At 39.7% G+C, this 21,334-nt stretch overlaps 1 protein-coding gene across 2 annotated transcripts in view; it reads left to right on the top strand.

Annotated features, from left to right (window-relative positions):
* The first annotated feature begins 3,310 nt into the window (after positions 1-3,310).
* Positions 3,311-21,334, top strand: part of CHM (CHM, Rab escort protein 1) — a 55,337-nt gene continuing 37,313 nt past the window's right edge. For both annotated transcript variants that reach the window (XM_026035969.1, XM_026035967.1), the window contains exons 1-3: positions 3,311-3,359; positions 12,721-12,787; positions 20,835-20,907. In XM_026035969.1, the coding sequence (XP_025891754.1) occupies positions 3,311-3,359; positions 12,721-12,787; positions 20,835-20,907 (189 nt within the window). The remainder of the gene's footprint in view (positions 3,360-12,720; positions 12,788-20,834; positions 20,908-21,334) is intronic.

Genomic DNA, 21,334 nt, shown 5'->3' with positions numbered 1-21,334 from the left:
TCATACACAATGAATAATAGTAAGAGATTAGTTTAAACTCTTTCAAGTCATTAAATGCAATATAAAAAGCAACATTTCCATTATGTCCTTGATGCCGCCGCGGCTCTCTGTGCTGGTTGTTTTTCCTGCAGTGCTGGGTCTAACCGTGGCTCTTCGTGTCCTGCCGTTCTCTGCTCAGCCTGGGCGATTTTCAGCGTGTGGTTTCACCCTGATCCCCTCTTCACTGCTCCGTACCCTGRAGCCGGGGTGAAACAGGGCTGGAGTGCAAGCAAGGAGTTTGTAAATGAAGAGTTAATGTTAATTACAGTGTTCAGGAAAATAGAAGGGTTTTAAATGCAGACCAGGACAAAGTTCAGTCCAGCATCTAATTCATATGGCAATAAAAAATGAAGGACATGAAATTAATGACTAAAATCAATGAACTAATACACTAATATAATGCTGTCTGCTGGAGTTATCACACAGCCAGCAACAAACAGTCCAGAAGGTTCCTGCAGAACATTGCAGATAACTTCTTGGTGCAGGTGGTTGATGAGACAAACAGAGATGCTCTAATGGGAAGTCTGAGGGTTAGGGGTAGTCTGGGCTGTAGTGACCACAAGATACTGGAATTCCCAATCCTGYGTGGAGGAAGCTGGGCAAGAAGCAGGATTGCAGCCCTGGACTGCAAGAGAGCCAACTTTGACCTCTTCAGGGAGCTCCTTGGAGTAGTCCCCTGGGTCAGGGTCCTAGAAGGAAAGGGGGTCCAGGTGAGCTGGCTGATATTCAAGCACCACTTCCTCCAAGCTCAGGATCGGTGCATTMCCACAAGAAAGAAGTCAAGTAAGCGGCCAGGAGACCTGTATGGATGGGCAAGGAGCTGCTGGGCAAAGTGAATGAGAAAAAAAAGAGCATACAGCATGTGGAAGAAGGGCCAGGCCACATGGGAAGAGTATAGGCACATCACCAGAGAATGCAGATGCGCAACGAGGAAGGCCAAGGCCCGTCTGGAATTAGGGTTGGCRAGGGATGTCAGGGACAACAGGAAGGGCTTCTATAAATATGTCAGCAGCAAGAGGAAGACTAGGGAAAATGTTAGTGCACTGCTGAATGGGGAGGGGGCCTTGGTGACGGAGGATGYCGAGAAGGCAGAGTTACTAAATGCCTTCTTTGCCTCTGTCTTTACTGCTAAGGCCACTCTCCATGAACTGTAGAACTCAGGTTAAAGAGAGAGAAACAGGCGAGAGGAAGACCCTCTGCTGGTCGAGAAGGATTGGKTTAGGGATCGCTTAGGCAAACTGGCCACCCACGTKTCTGTGAGCCTCGATGGGATGCACCTAAGAGTGCTGAGGGAACTGGTGGAGGTTATTGCTCAGCCTCTCTCTCAGTCTTCAAAAACGGCAAGAGGGAGGAGCTGGGCAATTACAGGCCGGTCAGCCTCACCTCYGTCCCTGGAAAGGTGATGGAGCRGCTCATCCTAGAGAGAATCTCCAGGCATATGAAGGAGAAGAAGGTGTTGAGGAGCAGTCAGCATGGATTCACCAAGGGGAAGTCATGTCTGATGAACCTTATAGCCTTCTATGATGGATGACTGGCCGGCCGGACGAGGGGAGAGCCGTGTCTACCTTGACTTCAGCAAGGCTTTCAACAGTGTCTCCTATAATATTCTCATAGGAAAGCTYCAGGAGAGTGGTCTGGATGAGTGCACCATGAGGTGGATTGAGAACCAGCTGGATGGCAGAGCTCAGAGGGTGGTGATAAATGGGGCCGAGTCCAGTTGGAGGCCTGTGGCCAGTGGTGTCCCCCACGGGTCAGTACTGGGCCCGGTGCTTTTCAACCTGGACGAGSGCACAGAGGGGACCCTGAGCAAGTTTGTGGATGATATCGAGTTGGGTGGAGTGGCCGACACTCCGGAGGGCTGGGCTTGTGGGGAGGGACCTGGACAGGCTGGTGAGTTGGGCAGAGAGGAACCTCATGAGGTTCAACAAGGACAAGTGCAGGGTCCTGCACCTGGGCAGGAATAACCCCAGGCACTAGGACACATTAGGGGTTGCCCWGCTGGAGAGCAGCTCCCCAGAGAGGGACCTGGGAGTCCTGGGTGACACCAAGTTAACCATGAGGCAGCAGGGCCCTCGTGGCCAARGAGGCCAATGGGCTCCTGGCTGCAACAGGAGGATATTGTCAGCAGGGCAGGGAGGGGATCCTRCCCCTCTGCTCAGCTCTGGGRAGGYCAAACCTGGAGCACTGGGGACAGCTCTGGGATCCCCAGGACAAGAGGGATKTGGAGCTTCTGGAGAGGGTCCAGCGGARAGCGAMRAAGGTGATTAAGGGGCTGGAGCATCACTTGTATAAGSAAAGACTGAGTGACTCGGGCCTGTTTYCTGTGGAGAAGGCTGAGAGGTGATCTGATTAATAAGTATAAGTACCTGAGGGGAGAATGTAGGGAGGAAGGGGCCAATCTCTTCTTGGTGGTGGCCAGTGACAGGACAAGGGGCAATGGGTGCAAGTTGAAACCCAGGCAGCTCYATCTGMATGTGAGRAASAACTTCYTTSCTGTGAGGGTGCCAGAGCCCTGGCACAGGCTGCCCAGRGAGGCTGTGGAGGCTCCTGCTCTGGAGATCTYCCAAACCCGCCTGGATGTGACCGGGTGCCCCGAGCTCTGGGTGTCCCTGCTGGAGCAGGGGGTTGGACTGGGTGATCTCTAGAGGTCCCTTCCAACCTCAACCCTTCTGTGATCCTGTAATACTGCCAAGTTTAAGTTGTGCTGAACATGACAGCTGTCATGACTCAACTTTAAATTTAACAGTGTGTCAGTCAGTAGGCAGAAAAAAATGTAGAGAATACAACTTCCTAAGGAATCAGATCCCATTTAAGGAAGAAATCCACAAAATCTTACTTTCGCCATTGAGTAAAGTCATTTTTGCTGTGAGCATTTCTACTTAAGATAGGATTGGCTAAAGAGGTCTAAACATGCAAAGGGATGTAAACTGAGAGATCAGGATAAGATCGGTGCTAGAGATTAAAAGTCCCTGGTAGGAACTAGGGGATGAGCAGTTGGCCCAACAGGCCAAGAGAGCACAGGTGTTTTTTTATCAGGTTTCTGAGCCATCAGTACAGGGTGACGTTTGCGTCCGATGTCAAGAGCTCCCTGAGCCCGCCGAGGATTAAATTAAAAACTGAAAATATCCGTTAAATTACAAAGCATCACTGTGCAGCTGGCTGTGGTACCGACTACAACTCCCAGCAGGCCCCGCGCGTCGACGCCGGAAGTCCCACCCGTGGCGCGCCCCGCTTCCGCCGGCGGGAGCCGCGGCGCGGCGCCCCTCCCAAGATGGCGGACAACCTGCCCACGGAGTTTGACGTGGTGGTCGTAGGGACCGGTACGCGGCGGGGGGAGCCGGGCCGGGCCGGGCCGGGGGGACCGGGGTGCCGCGGTGGGGGGGCAGCCCCGCCACGGAGGGGCAGCCCCGCGGGGGCGGCGGGCGCGCCGTGTCGGGATCAGCGGGCCTGGGGCCGGCACCCACACCCGCCTGCGCGGCTCCGGCGCGCCCGGTACTGGCTCGAGCCCGGGCCCGAGCCCGCGGGGCTCTCGTCTGCAGCGCCCCCGGGATGGCCGAGCTACCAGGTCGCTTTTCTGCTCTGGAGAATTAAAGTCAGTGTGACTTCAATGTATGCATGAAATGTGCGAGTGTTTTTGCTCTTGATATGAGAATGAAGCTATCAAGGTTGGTTTCTTTTTTCTTTTTTTTCCCCCTAACTCCGTGATTGCATCTTTGAGGTCTCTGCTTAAAGTATATTTTACTGAGTGTTTGCGAAAACATGATTGAAAGATGTTGGATACCCTGTTTCCTGTTCCACAAGTGCTGATGGGGTCTGAAACCTCTCACTGCAACAGACACCATGACACTGTCTAAGTATTCCTTCAGAAGTAAGATGTTTTCTGCTTGTGTATCGTATTTATGAAATATATTGAAACATCTGGATGTATATTGAAATATATCCCTGTTATACAGAGCTGGGATCRTAGTGGCCTAGTCCAAATGGCTCTTGATGAGCCATAATCCCTTCCCTCCCTCCCAAAAACCTTGAATTTGGCCCTGAGCTCTAGTCTATAATGTGATCAAAACATTAGTGTCAGTAGTCCCAAATTTACAAGGATATCTTGCAGGCCTCTATGGAGATCTCCCCAGGTCTGCTCGGGGTGGTGTTCTGAGCACAAGAGCAAGAAAGACACTTCTAAATGTTTCTGCTTTTCATGTGAAGTCAGGAACTCCATTTGTTGAATTCATTACTTTGTCAAATTAAGGTCTGCCTTTCAGATTTGAGCCTTTTTTAAGCCATTTTTAAGCCATTTGGAATGGAGTGAGTTTCTTGCTATGTTGAGTGTGTGCCAGTTAAAAACAGTTACCTTCAGTGTTGGTGTAGTTGGTATAGAAGCCTCAAAGAGCTTCTGATTTAGTTCTGGGATTTGTAAGAAATGAAAAAAATAYAGTTTTCTCATTGTTGACTTAAAATATAATCAAAAATGAAAAATTAAAGTTTTTGAGCCAGTTAAGAGATTCTTAGTCCTGTTGTACCCTATAAAAGCCCTGTAGTAAACCTGTTGCTTTCATATGAGTTCAGATCTGTGAATTTTGGGTTCATGAGAAGAATGGGAGACAATGAAAGGCTGAAATACCAAACCAACAGAGCAGAATGTTAAAGTGTTTATGCATCTTTTTGTGATTCATGAGAGTAATTCAGTCTTTACTGCCAGGAAAAGAATCATATTTACATAGATAGTGGCGTACAAAATGATAGTGATGTCATGAAGCTTTTGATATCAATGTCAATCTATTTAGCTCTTTTACATACTAAGGCGGCCAAAAGGTGAAAACAGTAGCTAGTAGTGGTTGGAGCTATTCTAGCTGCTAAGGAAGCTAGTGAAGGTGGTATATCTTTAATAGAGCTGACTGTTATCATCTAACTGACACATAGCTTTTGTTTTCGTGGTGCTTGTGCAGGAGTTGAACCCTTCTGTCCCGCCAGAACTTTCTTGCWGAGGTTCTGCAGTTCCTGTGGAAGGCAGGATGCGGTGGAGCCTGCTCTGCCCCGGGACGTCACAGTGTCACACGCAGGGCAGCTGATGGATGCCGGGGGTGGCAGCCTGCTGCCTCCTGCTGTCTTTCATTTCCCCTCTCGTGCAGCGCCTGTCYGGGGTGACCCCTGTGCTAAGTGCCTGGCTGCTCCCTGAGAAAAAGGGCTGGTGGAAGGATGTCCCCATCGTAACAGTTTGTGCACTCTTGGCCACTCTCTTAACARTATTCACTTGACGCCATAGGCTCAACATCAGAGGCACTTCAGGCTCTGCTGTCCTTGGGATGGTCTGTGCCAGCCATSGAATGTGACCTTCCCTGACTGGGAGTGAGCCTCCCATACTGGAGGTTTGATATGTGCCAGGGAGGGAGAATTTCCTTGAGCTAAATTCTCTCTCGGAAACATGGCTGCTTGATGTGGAGTTGTATTTAACACTGTATTTTAGAGCTGTTGGTTTACTGTAGGGTCTTCTTAGAATGAATTTGAAGGTTTTTCAAATTGATTACTAAAATATAAAAATTCTCTCGTTCCTGTGCATCTACTTTTTGCCCAGCACATATGTAAAGGGTGACTGATACAGTTGATTGAATATTTCTTTTCTATATAAAATTATCCAGGATATAATGTTGCCATGAAATACAGCTTTTATTCATYGCCTCTTTTTACAAGTGACTTTGAGTAAATATTTTAGCCATGTCTTTAAGTATCTGTTTTCAGATGTTATAGTCATGGTACATTTGGATATTTGATTGTAATCAACACAGATTTTGGAATAACTGGATTGTTACTGTGCTAATGATCTTTATAAATGTTTAGTAATAATGACGTTCTTTTCTTCATGTGTGGCCTTTTTCTGGTTTTATAATTTGTGCATTGATTAATTTTAGTGATTAGATTGAATGGTAAGATTATATTTGATTCCCCCCCCCAAATTCAGGGTCRTTTAACTGTTTCCCCTAGTGAAACAGTTTCCCTTCTCATAGTGAGCTTAATGAAAATGAAACCTCATGTGAAATTTTAGTCATCAGTGCTCCACTTAACCTAATGCTTATGTTGAGTTAGTACTTTGATATCTCCCTGGTAAAAGTAAATTCACTTACAGAAGAAAGTAATTTTTTCTTCTCCTAGGTAAACATTGTCTTATGAAAACACTTTTGTAGCAAGATATTGCGAAAGTATTTTTGTGTATTGTGTATTACACAAAAATACTAGTCCTTTGTTTGATGGCTTTATGATCCAGTTGCAAGGTTTTCATTAAAATTGTGGAAGCTACATCCAAGACTTGAAAGAAAACTGGACAACCATATGATATAAAACCTCTCGTATCTTAAATTTCTAATGAAAATAACATGTGAGAATTAAAAACCCTATTTCAGCATTGTTTTTAATTCTATTCTTTTATGTCATTTAAGTCATCTTTTTCGTCTCTCTGTCTTTCTCCTCCCAGTCCTCCCTCCTGAAGACTGTCATATCCCTGCTTTTTAATATAGTGCTATGGTCAAGTTACTCTAACCAGACATAAATGACTTCATTGGATATTTCTCTCACAAAGTAGCTTGTTCACAAATATCCTTAATCTACGAAGTAGTTTTGGTGTTTCAGAAAGTCTAGTCTTTGGAAAGCAATATTCAACGAAGTCTATTTATCTAACAGTGAGCAGTACCTAATTTGGGAAGGCTGATGTCCCAAATGCTTGTTCAAGTGGGCAATAGTCGTGCTCATTGAAGTGAGTTTGTTATTGATAAGCTTTTATGAGGTCGGTTTTTGCAGTAGGTGTAGGTATTGAAATGCTAGTACCTATTTAGGAAGAGAATATTTTGAGTTCTTTGGTAACTGTCTCAAGAAAAAAAACATCTATTTTGAGGGGAGAATGGTACTTAGGTCTAAACTTTTAAAAAGTAAAGGTATGTTTTATCTTTAGACAATTATCATGCAGGAAAATTCAAAGGCAAAACATTCATCAATGCTCAAGTTATGGCAGAAATCACTAAGTACAAATATTTATCATGTGGCTGTATGTATTTATTTTAGTGGTGTGGATAAGCATGCAGGATTACCCTTAGCTTTGTGTTTCTGCAGTTGCTTGGATTATATTCCGTTTTAATTCAGTTTCCAACCTATCTCTGATATTACAGGAAGCCTGTATTASCTTATGGTGAAGCTGTAAAATAAAGGGTGTTACTCTTTAAAAGGTGGCTGTATTCACAAGTTTGTCTGCCAGTAACTCTATTTTTTTTCTAAAAGGAGTTAYTCTTTATAAAAGCAGTCACAGTAAATTTTCTAGTTCTATGCAATTTTCCTTCCATTCTGGTCTTCACTGGTTATAAATAACACATGAAATGACTTTCAAGGTAGAAAGCAGGAATCCATTTTGAAATATTCCATAAAATAGAGTGATTTATGGTTTCATATGATTTTGGCTGAAAGCACTCGGGCTTTGCTAGGTCATCAAAGTCCTGTCAGGGGAATCTATTATTTATTGTTCTATATGCCGGGAGTGGTGTAAGTACTTTATGTTTATCTTATATAAGCATAGTGGTAGGAAAATTCATTTCTAAATACTAATAAAATTTTAAAAATATAATCAGGAGAAGCTAAYCTAAATATTATAGATATGAATTATGCTGCGCAAAATTGGAGATTSTGATTAAAAACATAATTTTGAAAAATGGATAACTCCTAATGTTTTTATGACTGCAAGATATTTTAAGGATCTGCCTGAAATATTTTCTAATGCATCTTCTGTGTTGAAATTTTGGTTACACTACTTTATATAAATCTCTGTTTTTTGATTTCTTTTTTTTCCCTCCTCAATCTCAGTAGTCATTGCCAACAAATAGGGCAGTATTGAATAGTAATGTTAATAAGTAGGAAGGAGTCCCACGTTATTATTGCTATTTACAAATAATTTACCTGTCTACGGAAGCATCAGACACACAGCTTTTATTTTTCCGTTCCACCTCCTCTCTCTCTCTTTTTTTTTTTTTTTTTTTTAAATATCCTGCAAGGGTAAATGTACCTTTACCTTCTCACCAGATTTTCTTAACATGACTCAAATAGCGTGCTTGTTTTGGGAGCCTGCCTGTTCTGAGCTTGCTGGTATAGCAGAGTTGCTGTGACAACCTCGGAGACTTGGACTCTCACTGGTATCTCGAATGGGATTCTGTCAAATATTGTGAAATGTCCCTTGCTCTCCTGGTAGGAAGATTCACTGTACAGTAACCTTTTATTGCTCTCCTCAGTCCACCATTTTTTTCTTTTTTTTTCTTCCTGGAATCCTGTGATATTGCTATTAAAAGTGTACGGTATGTTATCTGCATGTCGAGCCTCAAAAACTACTTTATAAAAATCTCAGAGTATTTCTCCTGACATGGATTCAGACTGGAATTTCTAAAATAGGTATTTGTCTGTTTGCAGCAGAAAACATCATTGCAGTGGTAGGTGAGTGTTAATTCTGTCCTGCTACAAGGACTTGTCTCTGCTTAAGTCGCTGGTGCCCTGGGTTTGCTCTAGAGACAGTCAAAGCACTCTAATAAAATGGRCAGCACCAACTCTTTAAAACCCCTTCTATGAAACACTTGAAAGATCTGTAGGAAAGGAGAGGACTCCCTTTGTGTAAGGGGGCAGAAAAGAAAGAAAAAGATACTACAAGATTGGGTCAGAATAAACCTTAGTAATGAATTGTCATGTAAAGCAAAAAACAGATTCTCATAGATTGGCACGTGCTAGAGAAACCTGCTTCCAAACACTCATTATTTAATACAATTACTTCTTTTTTTTTGAAGACACTATGAAGTCTTCTGGATTTTACTTATTGTTGACTTTAATAGATAAGTTTGAAATTATTTGTTTGAAAATTATCTTTTATACTGAAGAGTAGTCCTCTGGTTGAGAAAATAAACCTGCTGTGCCTTTCAAGTAAAAAGAATTTCTTACCCTGAAGAAATCTGCTTTTACCTGTAGTTCAAATGTGGCCTACCAAAAACAGGGTTATAGTTTGCATGTTACCTTGATTCAAGCAAAATCTTTAGGTAATACACTTAAGACTCATGCAGCTCATAATTGTTAATCTTCTGTATTTTTGTAGTCTAATTCAGAATACATATTCTGCTATTGATTAATAATTTTTTTTTCCTCTCCATGCCCCTCAGAGAACATTTTTGTTTGAGCGTGATTTTAATAATGAATTAGGTACTGGCATTTTTATTTGGACAAGAAGAGTCTACCTGGTCTCTTTTCTAAGTATTTGCACCAGCTTCGAGGTTCCGTGTTTTTCGTTGTATACAGATATCGTGCAATATCTAGGAAGCTTCCTCAGAACCAGCTGCTGTTCTCTTCTTAGAAGTTCAGATACAAACAAAATTTATTACAGTTGGTCTGACTCAACAAGATTGCTGTTTTGAAATTGTCTCTATCCTACAGTCTGAATATATTTCCCTTCAACATTTTGTATTATGGAATGTGATTTATTTATTAGATACAGCAAAGCAAATTAAACATTTAAACCTTTTTCAACAAGAAGCTCATGTAGTTCAGTAAAAGCGTATCAGCTGGATGACTAGAAAATAGTTTTCAAGGAGAAATGAGGAACTGAGATGCTTCTGTGCATATGCAGCTTTTCAGTGTATAAACTGTTAGGGACATTTAATGAATCCATTTGAGGTCACTCCAAGAGGCAGTGCATTATTATAGTGTTACAGATGGCTGCTGACTGTAAGAGAYACAATATGTAAGTTTGAAAATTAATTTTAGATTTCACAGAAGTGAGTTATAACTATTCTGTTTAAGATGCCACCTTTTTCAAAGCTTTGTAAAGCTCAAGAAAAGAGCTTTCTGATTTAGCACTTATATTCAACTTTCATTTTGGGRAACTAAAACTAAAATTTCAACAAACATTTTGATAACTATATAAGGCATAGCTAATACTTGTATTTCTTGTATTATTTGCAAAAAATTGTTATCATTGATGAATTTGAAATTACATTTTGCTTCTCAAAGAAGAACGAAAAATGCGTGTAAATAGAGGTTACCCTGATCTGAGTTCAAGAAGTTTGATCAGAATTTTGATTAGTAACAACCAGACAGAGATCTGCAAGGTCASTTTGTAGTGGCTGCATGTGCAGTAGCTGTTGAGATCAATCTGCCTCTTACAGAGTATAAGAAGATTGTACTTAAAGAAGTGGTAGCAAACGCTAAAGCTGTCAGAAGTGAACTCTGCTCCTCATCAAAGCTTGTGATGAACCTAGTGTTTATACTGGGTTTGCTAGATCACTTTCTTCTGGTGCAGCAGCTGCTCTTGGTGTRGCCCTGGAGTCTTGTGCAGCAAATTTTAGTGCTTCATACAGATAGAAGGAAATACATTTGTATTTATCTATGTGTAGTTTAGGCCTTGCTGATCTTTGTTCTGGGTTGTTGGAGGGATATTCAATGATCTGTTCAAAAGGATTAAGCATCATGAGTGGCATACATTACAACACTGAGCAAGTYCTTCATTCCTTAGGCTAACAAAACCTGACCCCAAAGAGGGATGAATGGCTAGAGATTTAGAGTAATCCTTCATGAGAGGGAGACGTCCAGGCCTACTTGCTCGTTAGACGTCAATGTAACTTCAGAATCAGTTTTATGGACATAACCTTTATCCTGCGGTTGGATGAAAGCAGTCATAAGTCATTATCTTCAAACCAAACTGTGGACAAGAAATTTTGGAATCTTCTCAGCCCTCTTTTTGGACCTTCAGAAGCATTTCAGTTTAAAGTTTTCAGATCAGTGTCAGTGAAATGCCTAAGTTCATGCAATCACGGATCACATTTTGGAGTAATTTGCATTTGGTGAAGCTGCCTTTTTTCCTCTGTGGTTTTATTTCAGATGGAGAACAGGATTCCGAAACAGGTGGCCACAGCACAGTCTTATTTCTTTAGTTTCCCCAAACTGTGTCACATAGCAATAAGTGACTCCTTGCTCCATCAAGTGGTTCTAAGAGCCTCTCCAGCAGCTCAGATCGTGGCCGTCGCCTCTCTTACACATTCTCATTCTGCTGCCTGTGGGTACTGCAGGGGCCACAGTACCTTAGAAGCAAAGGGCTGCAGAAGAAAATTGATGCCAGCTTTCAAGAGTGAGGAAGCTAATTTAGGGAACAATTTCATCCAAGGTTAATAGAAGAACAGACCTCCACCATAGTATCAATTGGATCGAGTTTAGAGCAATCTGTTATGCCCTGGTAGCTATAACTCCAGGCCCGCTCAGCCAGGCAGCACTGGGGATGTTTTACGTGTTCTCAGTTGCTTTTATCAATCTGGAAGGAGAAACAAGCTTCTCGATTTCATTTCTAGAATAATAATCTCTGCGTCAAAATAAGGAAAAGAAAATATTTTTCTCTTTTGGGAGCTGCAAATGTTAATCATAGATTCAGTTAAACCGAATAGTTGATCGATGCAGAGAAATGAAACATCCATGCAGACGCTYGGGAGGCCAGCTGAGGCTTGACTGGCTTTCACATGAAGAAGACTTTGCATCCAGCATCTTGTGACAGTCCTAAGCGTGTSGTACCACTGGGTATCTTCTTTGTCAGAAGTATGATTGTTTCTTTGTTCTTAATAACTTATCTTTTGTGTTCTTACTTTAAAGAACTTTAAGTAAGATTTTATCAGAGACATTTCAAATATAAGGCACAGACCTTTACCACTCGCAGTATATTTGTTTAGATGCTTTTCATCCTGAAGTTATTTGAGCTGTTCATCTGAGTTGTACTTAACATGTCACTATTCTGCCTGTCAAAAATTACATATCAACATATAAAACATAGGCATCTGCCAGCTACTGAATTAATTGTCCTGATTTTGAAATCCTGCCATTGTGTTAGAACCTCTGGCCTCCCTCATTGCTCTAAGTAACCATTTAGCATACACCACAAGTGCTGCCTGTGAAACAGGGTGGACAGAGCACTTTGTGGTATCTTAAAGAGTAGAAAACTTCTGATGTCTTCTGATTTTGAAGTGACTGCTACCTATAGACCTGTCTGGATTATGGAATGAGTGTCCTTTGAACTGATAAAACTGTTCGTCCCTTTCGCTTCTGATGTTCCTTCTGTGCTACAGATACCCATGTAGAAACAGTATGGACTATTGCAATATCTTCTGTTTTGCCAGTTAAGAAAGCTTTTTTTTTTTTTTTTTTTTTTTTTTTTTTTGTGATAATCCATCGAAATAGTAACTCTGAGAAATGCAATTGACATCATGGACCAACTGCAAACCAACCTTTGACTTCCTGTGGAAGGAAGGGTGGGAATGGCCAAAGTCAGAGGTGTTAACCATTTTATGCTGATGGTAACATTGTCGCTTCAGGCTTAAAGAGATCATGATGCTATGGTTGCGTGTATTTAAGCCTTGCTGAATGCTTTCCAGACTGCTTTTCAGGTTCCAGGAGCAATAAAGCTAGCTAAACTTTTTTTTTTTTTTTCCCCTCTGTGTCAGTAAGAGTCTTAAATTTTAATGGAATATTAAGTACAACGTAAGAGCTTCTGTTCTTTATTAGTCCAGTAAGCTTTAACATATTGCATTATGTATTCTTTTTGTTTTGTTGCTTGTTACTGACTCAGCACTGATTTTGTTTCATTTGTTAATATATCTTAGTGTACTAAATTTTAAAACTTGACATGTGTCCTTTCAGGTTTGCCTGAGTCTATCATTGCAGCTGCATGTTCCAGAAGTGGCCAGAGAGTTCTTCATGTTGATTCGTAAGCTATTCCAATAATATTCCTTCATAACAGTTGAAACGATTAGCAGTGTGTTTGCATACATCACTGTAACCTTTTGTTTCTGAACGTTTGTGTTCTGCATTCATGTGGCATTAAGCACGCTTAAGCTTTAGGGTTCCCCTAAAAATTATGTTTATTTTTAGGTTGTCCCCTCTGTAAGGAAGTCAGTTTTCGAATATCAGCTACTACTTTGGGAYGTAATTGTGCTCAAGGATCATGTTGATTGCTCTTTCGTTAATACAAATGATTGCTGGTTCCCCTTGTAATTATCCCATTCTGTTGGTGTGAGAATTTTTAACTGAGATCTGATCTTCTAATGGTAAAATGTTTCTCTAGCATCCTGTTTTTATCAGTTCTCAAGAGACAGATTAATAAAAGTGTTTTTTTATTTTTTATTTTCTATTTTTTATTTAAGTGGATTATCATTAAATGTTTGTCTGATTAATCAGGACATGAACAGGACGTGTTATTCTGCCTCTCCCATGCAAAATCATTCTGCAGAACTGAAAGTACTGAAAGAACAGTACTGCAGAATCCCCCTGAAATGAGCTGATTCATGACACCTTTTTAAGAGTCTAGTATCTCACTTGGCTTCTTTTCTTCAGCAACCTACCAACGCTATTAGAACAGTTTTTATACATAAACTTTGTAACAGTACACCATGATGCATACTGTTGTTTAGAGAGGAAAAAAAAAAAAGGGTATTTGGTGGTTGAATCTCAGCTTATTTGTACACCTGCTCAGTACTGTACACATACGCACGACTGTGGTTAGAAATTTGGCTTTTGAGGTATTCTTGAGATCCAGTTCTGGAGCATCAGCTGACCAAAGTAAATTGTTAAGATTCCCATCTGCCACAGAGACAGATGAGAGGAAACCTCTTTGAGACAATCTTGATCACTACTAAGCAGATTTTATTTTATACTCTGTATTTGCATAGAAGGTATTTTATTTGAAGTATATTGACTAATATTGATAATATTGACTATTGATAAATTGATGAATATTTAACTGTGAAATCATAACTGTGTTAATAACCAGTAACAGTCCGTGTGGGTGGTGGTTTCAGGCAGCCTGCTTGTTCCCATCTAGCTTATACTTGCAGATTTTAGGTAAACAGTGAAAAATGTGTGGTTTGAGTGGTAGTAACAAGAATGTTGTGAACGCAGATGCGCTGCTTGTTAGTTGGACTGCCAAAAATTACACGTTTAGCTTGTTTTATTTTTAAATTTTATTTTTGAGTTCTTGCCTTTCTGTGCATGTTCTCATGACATGCACATGTGTATACAGCACCGGGGTTGAGAGACTTTTGCTGTAACCAGTTTACATGTTTTCAGTTTTGCCAGTGTTTTATGCTGGAATGTGCTCAATTTCTCTGAACTGCACTAATTCAAGATTAAATTTCTGCAGTCGGTTTGGTGCATTGCCCTTAAAAGGTCCCATCATTTTAAAATATGTGTGTTTCTGAATTGAAGTACCTCACAAGTTCAAAGCTTGCAAGACTACCTCATTAGTTTGCATAAAATACRGTTTGCAGTTGCTCAGTTGGCTCTTGACTTTCCCTGTAAACCTCTGGCTGTCCTGGATTAAAGTGAGGACAGGTGGGGCACTCCAGAACAAGTAGTTTTTTTGTCAAGAAGAAGCTAGGATTAAGAATTTATCTTAGTAAGTCTTCAGTCTCTGTTAGACTAAACTCTTAAAGCTGCAGGGAAAAAAGTCCTTAGATGGACTAATGCTAGTATTTCACATCGCAAGGAGATAGCACAAAMCAAGACATTACCTAGTGCTCTGTATTCAGAATAAGCAGTGATTCAGTTGAAACCAAGACTGCTTTCAAGATCTTGTTTCCACAGTTGTGGAATTTTAGAAAATTTAATAGATACTCTGCCACAGTAACACAAATGCTTGCATGACCAAGTCCAGCAGATCTTACTGAAGTTGTTGTAAGACCTTCATGCAAAGSTGTAAAGCTACATTAATTTCAAGAACACTTTGGAACAGTAATTGTTGAATTAGCTCTTAAATCACTCTCCAAAATACCAAAAACTTTGTTTTAGACTGAGTAGATCTAGAATTAATAAAATATGAAGTTTAGATTTTTAACCAAAGTACATATATTATTAATAAGCTACTTTGCTTTTACTAAATGAACCTCTTATTCTGTTACTTCATTTTTCCATATCCATTGTCTACCAAAATCTGTAGCAACAGTTAGCCAGTGGCACTTGGATTTGTTCTATCCATGCCTTGTTTTAGCTATGATGAAGTGCTCTTCAGATAAAGAGGCAATTAAAACTGTGGCATACAGATTTTGTTTATTACTGTTTTCACTTAAATATGCTCATTTACATTCACACATGGTTTATTTCTGTGATGGAAATGAAAGTTTCCACATTTGCTTCCTTTCTCCCGTGGAGTTGTTTTCCACCTCCTGTGAAGGCAGTAAGCTTATTAGGTCGTGGAAAGGTGTTCTCGATAGAGATTCTGTTCATTTATGTTAATGGGTGCTGTTTTAATTGGTGTGTGTGCTCACTGATTCACAGTCTACAAGGCAGATCTTGGCAAAAAATGAAAATGTTTATGCTGTACAAAACCTTCCATAAATAGACAAACATTTCAGTTGCCATCTGCTTTTTTTTTTTTTTTTTTTTAAAGTTAGTTAGTACCCTTGCAAAAAAAAAATTTTTTTAAAAAGCAAAATGGGGGAAATTTGACACCATTGATGTCATTTGAATTTTAGATGAAAAATTGGATCTCTGGCAAGCCTCCTAACAGACTGAATTTAAATATTTTAGTTTTATTTATCATCAAATATTAATTTTTAATTGAATTTTCAATTTTAATTTTATCAAACTTATAGAATAATTGAAAATTGATTACAAAAGAAATCCCTGCTGCTATTCAGATTAATATTTTTTAACCTACTTGTGTTCCCTTTCTGAAGGGACATGACTTAAGTTGCAAAAGACACATTTGACGTTATTGAAATACTTCTTTGTTTGCTGTGCTATTTTGATGAATTTCTATCGTTCTTTACAAGTATCTGTGTTAATTTAGATACAAGCTGTGGAAAATGTATATAGATAAAGAATTTGCGAGTGGTCTTCTTGCACTCATGATCACGTCTAGATCATTGTATTTTAATCCCTAACCAGGTTTGCATTCATCATAATATATAGGTGATTATGGCAGATAATTACCTAGTGATATGTAATCACTGCATAGGTGATAATGGCAGATAGTTTTGAAGTGGCCTATTATAAATACAGCATTCTCAGTTTGATTTATAAACACTGTCCAAGCATCAGCATCAACAGTAGCTTATCTTATTCAAAATAGTCACTTCACTGCAGTGTTGCCATAAATTCCTTTCGACGGATTTTGAACTGAAGTTAGCTGCTGCCAAAGAGTAATTGAGGGAGCTCCATTTCTCTGGGCCAGCGATCTGTCTCAATAAATGTAAAATCTGGGGTTCTTTTCAGAGAGCTACATTTACTGTAGATATTAATGAGCTGTTGACATGTGAAATTTCAAGGATAGATGTTAAGTGATTTAGAAAAGTAATTTGCAATTTAAAATGTGGAGATCAGCACTTAGTTTAAAGTGGAAGTTGCTAAAGGAGGGTAGATCAAGACTAGAAGTTGATTACTGTAAGTGAATGCGCCTCCCATGGTAATGGTTCATAGGCATGGCACTTTCCCCTGCTGGTTTCTTATGTTCCCTATTTACAGTTTTCTGCTTAGTATTTTCTTGTAATTAGGTATATTTGAGTTTGACAAATGAGTATACAGAGGATTAGAGGGAGCTGCACTTAGCTACATTTTGAATTTTGATTCTCCAAATCCAGAGTATAGCTTTTGTATAGCTCTATTGCATACACCTTTCCTCGCTGACTTCTTTCTTTGTTCATGTAAAGTTTAAATCCAAGATGAGGATGTTTTCAACTGCTCTTTTGTGCCAAATTTGCTTTGCTTATTCCTCACGTCCCTTTGCTTCTTGTCACCTSTAATCTGTCTTGCTTTTTGACCCTGTGTGACATGGTGAGTGGTCAGTGCGCTCATGTCCAGGACTCTATTTATGTTTTATCTGAGCATCCAAAAGCTTCCTGGGCACCCACATACACTTAACAGTCATTTTGGTTAGTGCATCCCTAGTCTTGCTATGTGCATCTCTCTTCAGAACTTGTAAAATAAAATATAGCTTGTAAAATACGATATAGGCTTGCGTGGCCTCCTTTTTTTGTTTTACAATTCCCCAAGGTGAGATTACTGTGTAAGGAGAGTGGCCAGAGAAGGAATGAGGTGCTCATTAGGCAAGTTTGATCCTTCTGTGAAAACTAGAGAAATTGTTCAGCTTTCAAAAGGGAACTCGGGCAACAAGTTCTAGTTTGAGCATCTTTTGACCTTGTTTGAAAAAGCCTTTTTAATGTTGTTTTCAGAAATGAACTCATATCCCAGCTGTTGCAGAGGCAAACCTCAGTCTCAGCTGACTGTGGTAATTGCCCTTCATCGTGTTCATGTCCCAGGACATAATGTCTTGTAATGTAAGTGACTGCCACTGCTGCCCCTTTGGTTGAACTGAAGGATCTCAAGAGCTGAACCCTGCATTAAACTGTCTCTTTCGGAAACCAAGGAAACCCTTAGCCTGCTTCTTATTCTCTAACACATGGTTACAAAGAAGAAAAAGGAATTTYGAATAAAAGTGCGAGTGTACTTAATAGTACATGAAATTTTATGGGTTTGAAACAAAAGGCATTTTGTGTTCAGCTCCTTAAAATCAATGTGGCAGTAATTCCCTTTGCAAAAGACAGATCCTGTGATGGTAGGAGACTTCTTTCTGTAAGATCAAATGCAGGACAGACACATTCAGGCAGCTCTCGGGAGCAGTCATGAAGCATCAGCAGCTTCTCCTCAGACGTGGCCACGTTTGGCTCTTCTACCATGGCTGTTCTTAGAAGGGCAGACTGGAGACATGGTGCGTGAAAGGCTCTTTCTGCTCTTGGTTCTGCCTTATTTGTGTGTCTCATGCTTTAAGTGCACAATTTCTCAACTCACTGTCTTCAAAAGGAAATACTAAGTATTCACCTGGTCCTCCTGGCTTGGACTCCGGAATGAGTTTGCAATTTCAGAATGTTCTGGAATGGGATTTGCTAATTTTTTTTTGAAGTATTTGTGGAAGAAGACRGTGTTAGCAGCTGAGAAAAAGTACTTAAAATCATGTAGGAGAAGAGAAATTTAAATTTCTTCCCCAGATAAAACTCTACTTGGGCTGTATTTCCAAAAATTTACAAAATTTTCTTAAGTAATTTTCCTGTCTGTTCTGAACTACAAATCCAGAATACAAAAACTCTGAACTAAAACCAGTATGACTGAAATTCATATGAAAATCCAAGTGATACAAGAGAAATTTAGAGTGAATAGCATCCAGGTAACTATATAATTTTGGAAAAAGAAGAAATGCAGTGTTCAATATAACCTCATAGAAAAGTGACTTTTTTAACTGTGTTGTACCAACTTCAAAATGGATGCTGAAATAACAGCATCTTTTGAAACTTCATTCTTTCTAGGGCATAATTGAATTTTAACTCTTAAAAAAAACACCATGGAACACAGCGCAAATAACTAATTACAAATCATAGCTGACCAAAGGAGGGGCTAGCAGAGGGCTGGGTTGCAGAGACTGGTTCACTTCAGTGGTGGTGAAGAGCAAAAGCAGCTTCAGAGAAAAATCCACCTGAACAGGGCGTTTGCCTTATGGATGTCTGACATTTTCACAGAAAGTTACATAATTTTACTTGTGTGTTAGTATAGTAATTTCTCTTACTGAAAGTTTATTAAATTGAAATATTCCAAACATGCATAAATGTATATTAGTACAGGTTCAAGCACCCCTGTTTGATGCAGGTGTTTTCTTCAGTTTGTGTGATCAGTGGCTTTGCTCGCTCTGGCAGGCACATTGTATTCCATAGCCACGGAAACCTGCAGCTAAAGCTGCAGATTCTCTGAAAGCAAATCTTCATGGCTATCTTTTYTCTGAATTCCCAGGAGTGGCAGATCATTTATGGATGTTGGTCTTTTCAGTGGAATCTCAGGAAGGAGCAAGTGACTAATGTGTACCTTTGAATGTTAAAGCAAAGCTTTATTTATAAGTTCATAATTTATTTATAATTAAATAGACCTTAAGATCTTTGTAGGTGCTGTTTTACAGACTGAAATCTGGAAGAATGAAGAGTTCAGTAATTCAGTTAATTCTTACCTCATGATATTTCATGTGAAACCAAGTACACACGTTTTTATCACTCCCATAATGAGATAAATATTAACTCTTTTTCATAGAAGATCTGAGCTGCTGGTTGGTAACACATCTACAGATGGATCTCTTCTGCTCAGAATGAATAAAGTGCTGCATAGACTAAATTGCATGGAAGACCCATGCGTTTATTTTTTTAATTTTTATAGTATAGGTCCAGTCCTCCCAGATCATGGCCTTAAGCACTATATGGTGTTCTTGAAGCCACCTTTATTCAGTGAAAGCCGGATTTTGTCCTCTTTGCAAAAGATGTCCTATTTATGTTCCTCACTGTTGCCTTGCAGTAGCTGAAAGACTTTTTCAGGTCAGTTTCTAGTCAGGAACAATTAGGGATTGTTTAGCAGACATCTGTCTTTCATATGCTAAGTAAGCAACATGGGCCACAGCATCACGCCCTGGTACCGTGAAGGGACTGACACTCTTAATGAAGCCTTTGTCAGCACATATAACCCTTGTCAAAAACAGCCTAGCCTAAACTGGGGAATCTAACCTGAATTTAATTCATTTGTGATCAYACTTATCCCCACAATTCAGAAATGGAGTGTGTTATGGTGAGATTTCAGGTTTATTGAATTTATCAGTGTACACTATTCTATAAAACACAAATCTCACCTTGCTTCCTYAACATTTTTTTTAGTGTGTAAGGTTAAATATACATACAAGTAGCCTTTTTTTTTTCCCCCAAGCACTAGCATTTTCTAAAAAATGTAATTAGTCTTTTTTCATGGTTACTGAATACTTAAGATCTGATATTCATGATAACATGCTATAATTCATTCATTGTATGGCTAGGAGATTAGTGATAGAAAAAAAGAAGAGCAGAGACCATTTATTGATGAACAATATGATTGTTAATTTTCTGTAATTTTAAACAAGTAATTTCCAAGGCAGCAGGTATTAAATATACCCTGAAAAGTACTCCTGAAGATACGATCGTTTTGTACAAATCAGCTCCTTTGGCTCCACCTACAGTATATGTGGTTTAGAGGTGCTTTTGGCAGGAAATGTAAACAGTTCTTAATAAGTATGGTAATTATTCTGTCAGGAATTGCTAAGCAAAAGTTCATTTATTTTTGACAGAATGGAAAAGAGAAGTGAGAATTCTACTGCTTGGATCCCAGCTCAGTTTGCCTAAGCATGGGAATGATTATGGGATTCCCTAACCCTGTCCACTTTACAGAGGAAGTGCCATATGATGTAATTATTCCAGGTTTTGTACCAGCATCAGTCAGAAGCAGTACGGCCCCGTTCGTGTGACAGTGTGACGAAGCTGGTAGGTCACGATAGGCCCTGGGACACTGCCAGTGTGATACCTACAGGAAATACAGATGTGCAGGGCTTGGAGGCACAGAGGCAGTCTGGCTCGAGGAGTACCACGTGTGCACGTGGTTGCATGTTCTTCTGCTCCTCACCGAAGCCAGGGCGCTTCCTCTCACCATTATTCATTTTCCTGGATAACGAGTCTACAGATATAATGAACAGGCTGGAGTCTGTTCTGTCAGAAGGSGGCCAAATCTCATCACATACTCTGAATGAAAATGGAAATTTTCCATCTAATTAAATTTTTTTGAAAAACATTATTCCAGTTTGTGTGTTCTGTGCACGTAAAACTTGTCAGCAAAAATGTTTGAATGCAACTAAAAAAAAMTTCTGAAAAACAATTGGAAAAAGTTTCGATTCGGTCTGTTATATTTCATTGTTGCTTTTTTCTTTGCAGGAAAAATTACTATGGTGGAAATTGGGCCAGCTTTAGCTTTTCAGGATTATTGTCCTGGATTAAAGAAAAACAGGTAAAAAAAAAAAAATCCAAATTACTGCTATTAACATTCTTTAACATGAAAAGCTAGATAGAAAAATGAAAGACAGACTGCTTAATGTCCCTGTATATTGTGTATTATGGATATATGTCAGATATATGCTTAGTGTTCTCAATTGGGGAAATATTGACACTAGAATGGAACTGCTGTATGTCTGCTACATTACTGAAAACTAATATCTGACGACTAAATGACATGAAATATCCCTGTATTTGAGACTTGTATAATACTCAGATCATTGCATTTTATGCTATTCAAAGAACTTTGACTCAAAAACACTTTGACTAGTCTGGCTGTGATAAACCTAAATTCTGTGTTATAAAATATGCTATATTTTAATTTCTACTAAAACTTGAATTTCATTTTATGCTGTATTTTCAAATTAATTGAGCTAATAATG

The sequence above is a fragment of the Nothoprocta perdicaria genome, unplaced genomic scaffold (assembly GCF_003342845.1).
Source record: "Nothoprocta perdicaria isolate Ctin4 unplaced genomic scaffold, notPer1 scaffold_17, whole genome shotgun sequence".
In the NCBI taxonomy this organism is placed as follows: Eukaryota; Metazoa; Chordata; class Aves; order Tinamiformes; family Tinamidae; genus Nothoprocta; species Nothoprocta perdicaria.
This window is presented reverse-complemented; position numbering and strand designations above follow the sequence as displayed.